Source organism: Myotis davidii, unplaced genomic scaffold, assembly GCF_000327345.1.
Source record: "Myotis davidii unplaced genomic scaffold, ASM32734v1 scaffold143, whole genome shotgun sequence".
NCBI lineage: Eukaryota > Metazoa > Chordata > Mammalia > Chiroptera > Vespertilionidae > Myotis > Myotis davidii.
The window spans coordinates 5930276-5943892 of NW_006294876.1; the positions used below are offsets into that span (position 1 = coordinate 5930276).

The following is a 13617-nucleotide window of genomic DNA, read 5'->3' on the forward strand; positions in this document are numbered from 1 at the left end:
TGGCAAACTACAAACCTAGACCAGGGAGCTGTCCTCCCACCGGACCCTCTCGGTCTGCAGACACCAGAAGGGCTGCTTACTTTCCAGCCCACACAGGCCTGGGCCCTCAGGAGGCTCCCTTCTCTGGGTGGGAGGATGGGAAGGGGGTTTGCTTGGGTGGAGGGTGGGGGTATTTCGTCCCCATGTGCCAGGGCCAACTTGGGGCCATTCCTTGTCAGCCCTGGGGCTCTGGAGGGAAACCCGTGGAAGGTGGGGAGCAAGGAGCCCTGTAGCCTCAGGGAGCCAAGTCCACTCTGTCTCTTTCACTGCTGGGTGGGGCTGCAGATTCCCAGCTGTGACAGCAGCAGGAGTGACAGATGGGCTCTTTGGAGAGGGAGGGAAAAGGGAGCAGTGAGTGGCTTGACCCCAGGCTGGGGAATGGAGAGGAGGGAGTCCAGAGCCATTAGATGGACACAGTGAACTAAGTATCTGAGGTCAGCTCAGAGGTAACCCGGGCAGGGAATAATGGAAATATTACCAGCATACCTTGCCTTGGGTTAGGGTGGGGACTACACATCCTTCAGAGAGGAGGAGATAGAGGAATCGGGGATGCACGAAGACAACTAGAGCTTCCATGAAAATCACAGGAATTTCAAAACGTAAAAAAAAAGAAAGGTTGAGGGGAGACCATCACTGCGAGCTCTCTCCCTCTCTGGGCCATGTGAGGTGCAGCGAGTAGGGCTGTGCACAAACTGGTAAGCAGGCCCTCACCAGACCCTGGGTCTGCCAGCTCCCTGATCTTGAACTTCCAGCCTCCAGAACTGGAAGTGAGAAATGTTTATTGCTTAAGCCCTCAGTCTGTGCCGATTAGTTCAGTAGAGTAACTGAGCTAAGATAGTTGCTCTATTGAAGTGAAAGGCTCACTATATTCATTTTTTGAGAAAATGTCTGTTATATAGCCAAGTCTGAGTAAGCAGTTCATTAGTCATTCTTGGAAGTACAACTGGTGTTCCACAAAGGCCTAGGTCAGCTGAGACAACCACCACACTCGCTGCATGGATCTCTACACACCTACGTCGCAGAACACTGAAAAGCCGTGCACTCAAGGGCTGAGAGCTGATGACGTGGTAACCTGTATCGCTTGATCAAGGACATCCTTCGGTGAAAATGGCTTTTTTCCCCTAGTGTGTGGGGGTGAAGAACATGACTACTAACTGGTACGATTTGGTGCTACTGGCCACTCACATTAACATGAAAGCAATGTTATCCTCCGTTGCCTTTGTACGGTCAGTGCTAATGTCCATAATGAACAAGGCAAATAAACTTGGCATGGAAATACTTTCGCCCTCATGGCCCCTTGAAAGGGTCCGGGACCCCAAGGGGCCTACGGACCACTTTGAAAACCACTGTTAATACCTATAGAACAAACAACAGCACTTAGGACACAACAAACGTTTAACACTTACTATTGCTGTCAGGTTCTCTCTGCTTTTGCCGACCCTGCACATTTCCTAAGTAGCCAGCTGTCTTTGGTACCCTCTTTTCTAGTGATTTAGATGGCCCCATCTTGCAAGGGTGCCTGCAAGATCACTTGAAATGGATTAATACTTCTTTGTGCTTACAAACAATTTAATAATTTGTTATTTAATTTCCGCCATTGCCCTCAATCCTGAACTCTCAATCCTTTGGTGGAGCTACTTCACAAGAACAGAGAAAGACACAAAAGGATTAAAGACATTCAGTCACAGGCAACAGACCACTCTCTCAGCCCTTCCAGAGGCGTTGTACTTTTTAAGTTTTTAAAACTGGCTTTAGAGAGAGGAAGGGATATAGAAACATGGATGAAAAACATGCATGATCGGTGGTCCCATGCTGGGGATTGACGCCCAACCATTGAGCCACACTGGCCAGCTGGGCGGCATTTGCACTTTTGAGTGTTACTAACAACCAGACTATTTGACAAACATTAAATAAATCCACCTTGGGGTCATGTTCCTTTAGTTGCTCTTGACACACATGGGATGAGATGGGGGTCATCTAAAGTACAAGGGGTGTGAAACTTGACAAGTGATTTGGGATCTGAAGATAAAGTAATGCTGCCTTGAAGAGGGGCTTTTAATTAAAGTCAACATCTGTGAAACTATCTCTCTACATGGTTTCCGATTCATAGGCCACGTACTTTCTTCTTTCAATCACAAAAAGCACCAGGGACATTTTCGAGGTTCATTTTCAGAAGGGAAGAGTGATTTAGTGGCTCTTCTCACAACCACGAACCCCTTCATGCCAGGCTCTGGTCCAAAGCAAGCTGCTCTCTGCAGGCTGGAATCAGTCCTTGTAAATCAGCTCATCAGGACTACCAGTCACTTCTCAAGCAGGGCTATGTCTGATGAGAACTTGCTCTCAGAATAGTTGCAACCTGACGTGGTACCCAGCATGTAGTAGCGCAAATTTTAGCAGTGTGACTTCACAATCCATTGTATGATGAAATACTCAATTGTCTAGTTCCATAGACATTCTAAAATTAGGAAGATATATTAGCATTTATCCTGAAATCCACAGTACAGTTGTTTAGCAAAACCACTAATGCAAAAACACAAAAACCAATGCATTAACAGAGAAAACACCATGACTCAATGGTTCAGACTGGTCAGTGTCCAGGTTCACAGAAGGTGACCCTGATACTTGTCAGGAAGAATAATTTCCTGATTTTAGGAAATTTGACAAGTCTTAGCAAACCCCTACCCCTAGTGGTTTTACCAATTGGGATTACCGGCTGGGACTTCAATTATTCTTGTCAACACAAAGATTTTAACAAAATGAAAGTAAAGCAAAGCGGGATTTATTGAAGATACACTCCAAGGAGTGGGACAGTTGAGAGAAATGGCCCCGAACTCCTGGGTTATATGCTTTAAATAAGGGATTATCTAGGTAGACTGTCATTTGCATTCAAGGATGATTGACAGAAAAAGGTTATGTATTTCTTCTGTGCAAAGGAGTGGGACATTTGAGAGAAATGGCCCCAAACTCCTGGGTTTAAATAAGGGATTATCTAGGTAGAGACTGTCATTTGCATTCAAGGATGATTGACAGAAAAAGGTTATGTATTTTTTCTGTGCATGCCCTTATCCATAATGCACACAGAAAAACCCACAGGTGTGCGTGTAAAAACTGCAATACAATTTTATTATAATTAGTCCAGGACCCTAGTAAGGTCCAAATGAGATCATGTTGTTTTCCTGAGCTTGTGCCAAGAACCAGCTGGTTCAGAACCTGCCTACTGGTGGTCTGCTGGCTGCTGGGCCGCCCTAGAGGCAGTCAGAAGGCAATGTTGGTTTGAACCTTGTTCAGGACCCCAGGGCAGGCCCCACCCCAGCCGCTCATGTCTAACTTCCTGCCTAACAGTAGCACATAAGTAAACTTTATTCTCTGTAAGAAACAATATTTTAGAAAATATAGAAACATACACAAACAAAATAGCACAGGGGATGAGAGGGGAACTTAGACCATCTGGATTTGACCTGGCTCTACAATTTATAGGCCTCGAGATGTCTAGCAAGTGATCAAATCCCACCTGGTAATAAAAGAAATGCATCTTTTTCACAGGATGAGAACTGAGACAACTGAACTCAAGTCTTCAGAACGGGCTACTGTGTGGCCTGTGGTAATGGCAGCCACTGCTGCAGTGGGCAGTGTATCTCAGTACAGAATTAAGCCAATACCAATCTACCCATTCATGGCAATTGCTAAGGTATTTCCTCCCACTGGATCCATTTCTCCCTTATTTTCTAGAATTCACTCTACCCTCCACTTGTTCTGCCCTGATAACTTCAAATGGGTTCTCACTCACTGTTCTAGGTATCTGCAGGTGCTGTGCCCAGGTGGCCCTCTCCCCACACAAAATGGCTTGTGTTCAGGGCGGCCAAGAACTAGAATAAAGCAATAGGGATTAAGTGAAGATTAAACTTTCAGTGCTCGTCTCATGAGCACAGTAATATCCTAGATTATATCAATGTAACTTAATAGCACTTAAGATAGCCCATCATTTTGTGGTAGAAACACCCACCTATGACAGATCTCTAGTATCAAAAGATCCACCCATTGAGGTAGGTGCAGCATTTAAATACACTTAAGAGGATCAAGCCCATACTCCTCTCAATGTTAAATCTTGAGAACAATCCTAATGTTTAAGTTGTTAAAATAGTTCCTAGAGCTTATTAAAATAACTCCCTGAATGAAGGCAATATTTGATTATAGTGAATGCTTATTAAACTTCAAGAGCAGCCCTAGCTGGTTTGGCTCAGTGGATAGAGCGCCAACCTGTGGACTGAAGGGTTCCAGGTTTGATTCTGGTCAAGGGCACATGCCCAGGTTGTGGGCTTGATCCCCAGTAGAGGACATGCAGGAGGCAACCAATCAATGATTCTCTCTCATCATTAATGTTTCTCTCTCTCTCCCTTCTTCTCTGAAATCAATAAAGATACATCTTAAAAGAATAACAAAACAAAACTTCAAGAGCAAAAGATAAAGGTGGTTTTTAAAGAGATCCCTTTAATATAACGAATACAAAGGCTTGTGAGAAAGTGTTCCTACAATTACACACCTTTAAACAAGTGAAACTATGGTTACCAAACAACTAGTTTTATTATAGCATCTACAGTGTCTAAAAAAGAACAAAATAAATAACCGTAGATACATAAGACACCCTTTTATTTAATCGTAGCAGTAGTGGTTGTTACTACATTTTATTTTAAATTTTTTTATTCTTCAGATTCTCCAGGCTTACGGATATCATCAATCTTCAAAATCATTCTAACCATTTGTGTTGCAAGAGAGATCTGTTGCTTTTTGCCAATCAAGGTTTCTATGACATGTTGTTGCTTCATATCTGAAAAATACAAATAAGTTGGTTATCCTAAAATATCAGACATTTAATTTTGAAAACTTGTTTTGATTAATGAAATCAGACTAAAAGGCAGGAATTACAAATTTGGAAGCAAGCTAAATTCTGAGGAATAAATTTCATTACTGCCAAGGACATTCTGGAATTTGAACCTGGTTATTACCAGAAAGCTAGGGGTGGGGGTTGGAACAGGGGGCACCTCTCTTCAGTTTTAAGCTAAAATGCTAGGTGACTAAAAAGTGAAACCTTTCAGTGACATCTCACCCCACAGAGCATCCAACACTATATAACTTAGTAAACCCGAAATAAGTGAAATCTGACTGTACTTGAAGTATAGGATAATTATAAGACCTACAAATGGTAAATTTAAGCACAACTAAGCATTCAAATTAAAAAAAAATTAAATGTCTGACAGTTGTTGCTGTTATAACATCCTTGGGCTTTGACATGAAGAGCAAAACATATCTAAACATTTCTAAGTGAAAACATAAACTGTCCAGTTCTGTACAACTCCAGACACAGCACAGCAGTACAAAAACCGGGGTGACCACTGTTTCAACAAGCACACGCTACACTACCTTTCAGCAAGTAAACTGTTCACGTGGCCACGGTACATCCCATTTATAAAACTCCCCGTAATTTATGCGATACAAGCACAGAATAAGCTGTAAATTAAGTCAGTTTCAGGGCTGTTTTATGAAAGATTCAGAACCAAAGTACTTTGACAGACATTTGTGTAAAAAAAGCAATAATTATTTTCTAAAAACAGATGAAATTGGAAGCAACATTGTAGTTGCAATCAAATCAAGTATCTGAAATTCAGGACCTGAATATCTCAAGTGTGTTTAAGTCTTACAAAAGCTGCGATAACCTCACAGTAAGCATTACATACTATATAGCCATGCAGGATGGAACTACTCAATTTAAATTAAAACACAGCCCCTCACACAGGAGGAACAACGATACAAGCACAGAATAAGCTGTAAATTAAGTCAGTTTCAGGGCTGTTTTATGAAAGACCCAGAACCAAAGCACTTTGACAGACATTTGTGTAAAAAAAGCAAGAATTATTTTCTAAAAACAGACGAAATTGGAAGCTATCTCTGGTATAAATACCACATTGTAGTTGCAATCAAATCAAGTATCTGAAATTCAGGACCTGAATATCTCAAGTGTGTTTAAGTCTTACAAAAGCTGCGATAACCTCACAGTAAGCATTACATACTATATAGCCATGCAGGATGGAACTACTCAATTTAAATTAAAACACAGCCCCGCACACAGGTGTAACAACTCCTCACCGTTTGTACCCTTGTGCATACAGTCAATCCCAAGAGCAGGGTTCTTATCCTTCACTTGTCTGGCTCGGACCTCAGACATCGTCTGGATGGGGTTCATGCCACTGTTCTCAGCGAGGGCCATGGGGATGACTTCCAGGGCATCGGCGAATGCTCGCATGGCATCAGATCGAACACTTATTAAACTGCCAATGTTCTTGTTTACGTTCAGTCTAGCACCCGGTTGCTTCGAAGCATCGCTGCCTCACATACCAGAACCGTCTTAGTCCTTCATGAGCCCCCATGTGCATTTTACCTTATCTGCTGCTTGGCTAACTGCTAAAGCACAAGCGATTTCAGCAGCGCCTCCACCATACACCACACGATTATCACGGATGAGGTTCCGGATGACACACAAGGCGTCGTGAAGGGATCGCTTTGCTTCCTCGATGATCTAGGGAAACAGTTCTGCCTAAATTAATGTGGTCTCGATTTATTCATTTTAGAGCCAAATACCTGGCACCTCTGGTTTAATGTAAGTGCTTGCTAAAAATATTCCTATCTCCCCCATTAGAACCAGCTTGGTTAAAACAAATGCAGAGAGCCTGCCGGAATGTCTGTTATCAGATGGTTTCTATTTTTACTTCCTCTCCCTATAATGTAGTCAAAACCCATGAAACAGGTAGCCAGTGACTCATTCCAAGACATACAACCAAGATAAGGGGTCACCAAAACAAAACCGACAAAGAAAAACCTCCCAATGCATCAGTCATTATGATGCACTAAAAATCCACTGTAGGAAAATGGAGAGATCATCAATGGTTATTTACTTAGGTTTCCTATTTCTACCCAAGGGACTGAAGAAAGGCAAATGTGCCTTGTAGAACAGACAATGGAACACGGTCTTCAATAATTTAATACCACAATATGTCGTTTCTTTGAGAAAAATGATCCTGTTTTACTTATGGTAAGTGTGTCTCTGTTAATACGTTACGGGCAAAGCCAAGCCATACATCAAAACTGCAAAATATGTAGAATAACTGAATTCTTACCATCTTATTTCCTCCTCTGATGAAAATGGTTACAGCTCTGGAGTTCTTACACTGCTCAATGACCAGCATCTTGTCTTTAGTTGTCCCAAATGAGATCTCTTTTACAATCCCAGCAAAGCCCAGCTTCTCAGCTGTGAGCTCTGAGAAGCGGGGAACGATCCGCCCTCCTGTTGCAATGGCAATCAACTAATTGGAGTGGGTCGGGAAGAGAAGGAAGACATGTTGGTCCACAAAAAACTTTCACAACTGGTCACAAATGAACTGAACACGACTTATGACCTTGTTCACTACTAATGCTGCCCCATTCTGGCTAAAAAAATTCAAGTTCAACCCCCCCCAAAAACCTTGATAAATGAACAAAGCTCTGAAGAGCCGAGTGTCTTGGTTTGGTTCTGTCACCCTGCACAGCCGTCCCTCTGCAAACCAGGCTGCAGCGAGGACCAATGAAGCCATGTAGTCCAGGTAAAGACCATGTCTAGGATGGCTGTTGGGATTCGGTTGACACAGAGTGGGTAAGACCACCCTTGAGAGCCAAATAAGATGTTCTATGGAAAGCATATGTCACAGAACACCAGAATAGATGGCACTATTAGTAAAACTATAAAAAAGATCCTAGTACTTTTCTCTCTCCCAGCCCATCCTCCTCTAATCTATAAAGCCTTAGCATGATTTGGTAATTTAAGATAAGTGCTATCAAAGCAACCCCAAGATACATAAAGGCATTGTAAGGTCCGGCCCTAAGTTCAGATGTCTCTTTCCACAGAGCTTCCCTACCTCGATTTCAGGTCCTCCAACCCAACGAACCGCAGGCAAGTCGTTCTGAAGAAGTAAATGATTCGCTTCATCATCAAAGCCCCATTGGCAAATAGCTAGGTTAGCGCCAGTTTCTTTAATCTGAGAAAAGACATGCCACAATCATATTAAGAAAAAGTATTCTTTGTGCTTTAATGTTTGAAAAAAGGTTAAAAAAGGTGAGATGCATAGTTGGGTTAGGTGGGTAAACTGAAATAAAGCACAGAAAAGGAAACATACAACTACTTTCGGTCAGCTCCGTATCCTAAATAATGAACATGTCAATGGGAACCACCTCACTTTTAAACTATGCTTTAAAGATCAGTAATTCATACTGAACTCAATTGTTATAGTGAAGCAAAATAAGAGTCAACAAAGCTAAATACCCTGATAGCTCCAGGAAATCAAGGGTAACAGCTCTGCCCTGTCACAAAAACCTATGAAGCAGTTTCATTCACTCGTGTGTTTCAACAGAACATTTTAGATATATACATTGCTCTGCAACTGGCTTTTCTCACCTAAGTGGGCTGTCCTTTGTGGATTCATGGATAGACCTATTTAGAGACCAACAAAAACGATCCTGCTTCTAACAAGATCCTTCGCCCTTTGCAAATGGCTCATGATTCGGCCCAAGGACACATGGTTACAGCCGACTGTCCCTCCTTCCCTTAGTGATCACCTGCGATAACTGGGCCACAGCCACAGCCTCCATTTCACTTCTGTCCTCACCCAAGACTCCCAGGTCATCCACTGCACCTGGCTCTCCACCTCTCCTTCCTTCTCCAACTACTGGAACTCAGTGCATTAACAGAAAATTCCTTGTTGCAATTTTTCCATTACATTCTTGCTGTGAACAAACCCTGGCTGTCCCCTGCACTCCTACTCAACGGGCTATTTTTTCTTCCATGTGCTCAAAATAGGAGAGGGATCCTTCTTGCTCCTCACTGCCACCCCATTTCTCTTGAGTCACTCCCTCTCATTCTTTAAAACGATAGCATCTGGCCCCCTCACTACTCCCATTATCATTTCTGGCACCTACGTATCTACCAACACAGTCCATCCAAATCCTTTGGCCTCAGTTCCCATGCTTTTCCTCCACTGCATCTTGGCCGGCATTCCCTTGACCATCCAGGTAAGGGACCTGTATTTACAAACTCCTGCCAGCACGCTCCAGCTCCAAGCATTCTCTTCACATGCCAGTGTCTGTCACAGAGCCCCTCCCACTTTCCCCTTATTCTGCACCTTAACACGTTAAGGCCCATGTCAGTCACCGGTGACTGACACTATACTTTCCATCCAGAAGACAAAACAGGCTGGGTGCTTAAAGTGTTAAGAGCAAGAGCTCTGCTTTGTTCAGTTCTGTATCTCAGGGCCTGATTTAAAGTAGGCATACAGAAACATACCATGAGGGACTAAATGAATACAATACCCACTAAAAAAAACCAAACGCAATTTTTTGCTTGCTATGATAATGTCTATGTTCACCTATCTCTGAGTTCTGCTGTTTTAAACTGCCAAGGACAGAGTCCCAAAGAAGACTGCTATGCCACAGAGCATACACATGTAAAACAGTAAGAACTAAAAAAAAGAAAAGTAACAGCCAAAAGGGGAAGATACAGTGGGGCCTTGACTTACGAGTGTCCCGACTAACGAGTTTTTTGAGATACCAGCTGTCTCTCAGCCGATTTTTTGCATTGAGTTGACAGAGTAATTTGAGTTAACGAGCTCGGTCTCGGAACAAATTAAACTCGTAAGTCAAGGCCCCACTGTATTTATAAAATAATGAAGTTCAGGATTGGAAGGAGGAGGGATGCTGTGAACTAGCATATGCAATCTAACTGCCCAATGAAAACTGCAGTGTGTGGTCGAAGAAAGTTTATTTTTCACAGCTGGAGACAGAATAGTAGTACATAGCATACTATATTTTTCAGAATTCTTCCAAATAGCTATCTATAAAAGTTTGTTTGAAATAACAAGCCAGAAAGGAGAAGTCCACATACTTCAGTGGTTTAAGAGAATTTTCTTTGAGGAAATAAAAAATCAATAACTTTTGTTTTATTAGGGGACAATTCCTTTAAAAATGTATCTTGCAAATTTATTGGCATGGGGAGACTTACTTGCTTAATCATCTCTTCAAACTTCTCCTTTTCGTATTTCTGAAGGGCTTTATAGTCTTCCACAGAGGTCACATCCAGCTTATGCTTCGTCTTTGGTTTTGGTGGTTCAAATGGACATGTGAGAATTGCAATCTGAGCATCTTGTACTTCCTATGGGGAAGAAGAGAATCATCTGTTGGTGGCTTTAAGAATTAAAAAAAGCCTGATGAAGCTGTGAAAGGCAATGACTTACTTTTGGCATCTGTGGGTGACTGAAATCCTTGTCCACAATCACGCCCTTAATAAGTTTAGTGTCCTCCAATCTCCCGCCCACTTTGCCTTCTACTTTGATGAGCTCAAAGTCAACGTCTCTACGCTGCATATCGGCCACAGTGAGAATAGCATCCACGGCAATCTCAGCCATTTGTCGGTGACAGCTGTTAACCCTAATGAAAATATGCAAAACAAACCATTCATTTTCACTTAAGTTACTGAAACCAAAGTAGACCATATAATGTAATATGGTAACTCAAATACAAGTTAATATATTGCAACTCAAACATATTTTATAAAATGATGCTCAGAGTTTCAGAAAGGAATGCCATCAGAACCTGTACTGTCAACAGTCTGGAACAGGGACTCTTTTTTGGGGGGTGGGGGTGGGGGGGAAGGGATTCTTAACCTCGGATCCAAAGGGAACCGGAAACTTGGATGGAAAAAAAAATTTACATCTTTATTTTCACTAACTCTAAAATTTAGTATTTCCCCCTACATGAATGTACACAAGAGACTACTGAAGTATGAAAAGAACAAAGACTTTCCTAAGACTGTTACTTTTACTTTTTAAGAATACTATTAGTATTTTATAAGTCTAAAACAGAATCAGAAAGAAATCACCCAGGAAAAGCCAATCTTATCTGAATGAGGTGTAACACTTACTGGGAAGTGAACTAGTGTGGTATCCTATCTTGCAGAATTTTCTTTCTTTTTAAAAACAAAACTGTATATTTTTATTTATTTCAGAGAGACAGGGAGAGGGAGAGATAGAAACATCAATGACAGAGAATCATTGATCGGTTGCCTCCTGCATGCCCCCCACTGGGGCTCGAGCCCACAATCTGGGCATATGTCCTTGACTGGAATCAAACCTGGTACCTTTCAGTCCACAGACGCTCCATCCACTGAGCCAAACTGGCTAAGGCAAGCATGTCAAACTCGTGGCCCACAATGAGTATTTTTGCGACCCAACCAATATAACAGCGTGTAAAAAATGTTTTAATAAAAATTTTGTAACTTAATTTTTACAACATCCTGTTATACATAATTATTAATAACGAACTACGTTCGCTAATGACTGATGACTATAATGGCGTTGCATTCATTTCCCTTACGCGCCTTATGTGCAGGCGCACCATTTCTCTTCACCAGCACTAGCAGCGAATATTTTAGCAGCCGATTGCCACGTCATTAGTCTTGTACTGACTTGTTTGATGTGCGCAACAGGAAATATTTTGCTTTCAGAGAACAAGAAAAATAGGTTTATTTGCATTACTCTTATTAATTTGTGCAGTTACTCAGTGTCTGGTAAGTTAATGCTCAAGAGAAAAATATTAATTTTTATCAAAATGTTCTATTATGTTAACGATTACTCACTTATTTCAGCCCTTTGTATTCAGCATGTCTCTTATCGAAATAAACCTACCTTTCAATGAAAACTGAGCTTTTGTTTTTTGTGGCCCACATATATTTAAACATTGTTTATTTGGCCCATGTTAGCCTTTGAGTTTGACATGCTTGGCCTAGGGCAGTGATGGCGAACCTATGACATGCGAACTCATTTTTTTGGTTGATTTTTATTTGTTAAATGGCATTTAAATATATAAAATAAATATCAAAAATATGTCTTTGTTTTACTATGGTTGCAAATATCAAAAAATTTCTTTGAGCTTTTTTTGTGTGGCCCACATAAATTTAAACCTTGTTTATTTGGCCCATGTTAGCCTTTGAGTTTGACATGCTTGGCCTAGGGCAGTGATGGCGAACCTATGACATGCGAATTCATTTTTTTGGTTGATGTTTCTTTGTTAAATGGCATTTAAATATATAAAATAAATATTAAAAAAAGTCTTTGTTTTACTATGGTTGCAAATATCAAAAAATTTCTATATGTGACACGGCACCAGAGTTAAGTTAGGGTTTTTCAAAATGCTGACGCGCCGAGCTCAAAAGATTCGCCATCACTGGCCTAGGGCCCTACCTTACAGAATTTTCCACTGCAACACTGGTTACAGGTGGGGGAATGTTACCTTTTTTTGAAAGCTTTGAAACATTTTAATAAACTACTCAATAAATTACTTTTGAGTTCGCAGGCTGACGCTCTATCCACTGAGCCAAACCGGTTATGGCGATAAATTACTTTTAATTCTGGAAAAACCACAAGGGAAATCCAGTAATTGAAATGGTATCTGAAATCTTAAATCATTTAAAAAGATAACCATGAAACTATATTTTGCTTTATGTTGAATATGTCTACACCCACATTAAAAACAAAGCAAAACCAAAAGAACAATAGGAACAGAAAAAAACTCATCAATATGAAGCCACCACGGTCCTTTCTTATTGACTTTAGGTACAAACTTTGCTGCCCGTTAACAGCGAGAACGTACACTTTGGAGCCCAGCGTGGTTTTCGCAGTCTGAATCAGGGGCTCAGTGTACTGCACGTCAACAAGGACACTATCGCTGATTTCGTCCAGGTAGTCAATAGCAATGCGGGCGGCTTGCTCATAGCCATCAGCGATCCTGATGGGGTGTATGCCACGGTCCAGCAACTGCTCGGCTTCTTCCAACAAGGCACCAGCCAAGACTGCAGACAAGATAATGCACAACCGGTTCAGGAAACGTTAAAACTTTGCCCTGGAACTCTGAAAGTTCTAGAATTAAGCTGGAAGTATCTTAGAGGCTGAGACTATCTAATCCAGTGATTCTCAATCTTCTGGCCCTTTAAATACAGTTCCTCATGTTGTGACCCAACCATAAAATTATTTTCGTTGCTACTTCTTAACTGTAATGTTGTTACTGTTACGAATTATAATGTAAATCTGATATGCAGGATGGTCTTAGGCGACCCCTGTGAAAGGGTCGTTCGACCGCCAAAGGGGTCGAGACCCACAGGTTGAGAACCGCTGATCTAATCTATTTTAAAAAAGAGTTTCTTGTTTCAGTTCTAGCAATGGTCACAGGTCTCCCATTATAGATGGATGTTCAACTATCAATGATGTAAAGAATGTAACTAGAGAATGTAATGTGGAAACATTTTTATAAAGGGAAAAACTCTTGTGTTTCCTGGGCCAGGTATGTCCGTTCTATGAAATTCATGCACTCTAAGCACATGTAGAACAGTGTCTGATATCCAATTAAGATTTCTGAATGAATTAAAATTCTATGTGCAGAAAAGGTAACATTAAAAACATCTCTTTAATCTTCCCCAAGTTTTTAACATTTCAAAACTTCAGAAAAAAA

The 13617-nt window shown here is 41.3% G+C and overlaps 2 protein-coding genes across 7 annotated transcripts in view; one reads left to right on the top strand and one right to left on the bottom strand.

Moving 5' to 3' along the window:
• Window positions 1-13617, top strand: part of CMBL (carboxymethylenebutenolidase homolog (Pseudomonas)) — a 29239-nt gene that overhangs the window by 15409 nt on the left and 213 nt on the right. The window contains exon 7 of one of the 6 annotated variants that reach the window (XM_006769462.2): window positions 7011-7126. The exons of the other annotated variants lie outside the window; for them this stretch is intronic. Within the exon in view, the coding sequence (XP_006769525.1) occupies window positions 7011-7017 (7 nt within the window). The 3' untranslated portion in view covers window positions 7018-7126. Of the gene's footprint in view, window positions 1-7010; window positions 7127-13617 lie in introns of those variants that run through there. 6 annotated transcript variants of the gene reach the window in all.
• CCT5 (chaperonin containing TCP1 subunit 5) overlaps window positions 4508-13617 on the bottom strand; it is a 15986-nt gene continuing 6876 nt past the window's right edge. Inside the window, exons 4-11 of the mRNA XM_006769457.2 lie at window positions 12763-12961; window positions 10350-10542; window positions 10118-10267; window positions 7983-8102; window positions 7209-7394; window positions 6473-6610; window positions 6181-6373; window positions 4508-4864 (exon numbers count right to left, since the gene is read on the bottom strand). Of these exons, the coding sequence (XP_006769520.1) occupies window positions 4737-4864; window positions 6181-6373; window positions 6473-6610; window positions 7209-7394; window positions 7983-8102; window positions 10118-10267; window positions 10350-10542; window positions 12763-12961 (1307 nt within the window). The 3' untranslated portion in view covers window positions 4508-4736. The remainder of the gene's footprint in view (window positions 4865-6180; window positions 6374-6472; window positions 6611-7208; window positions 7395-7982; window positions 8103-10117; window positions 10268-10349; window positions 10543-12762; window positions 12962-13617) is intronic.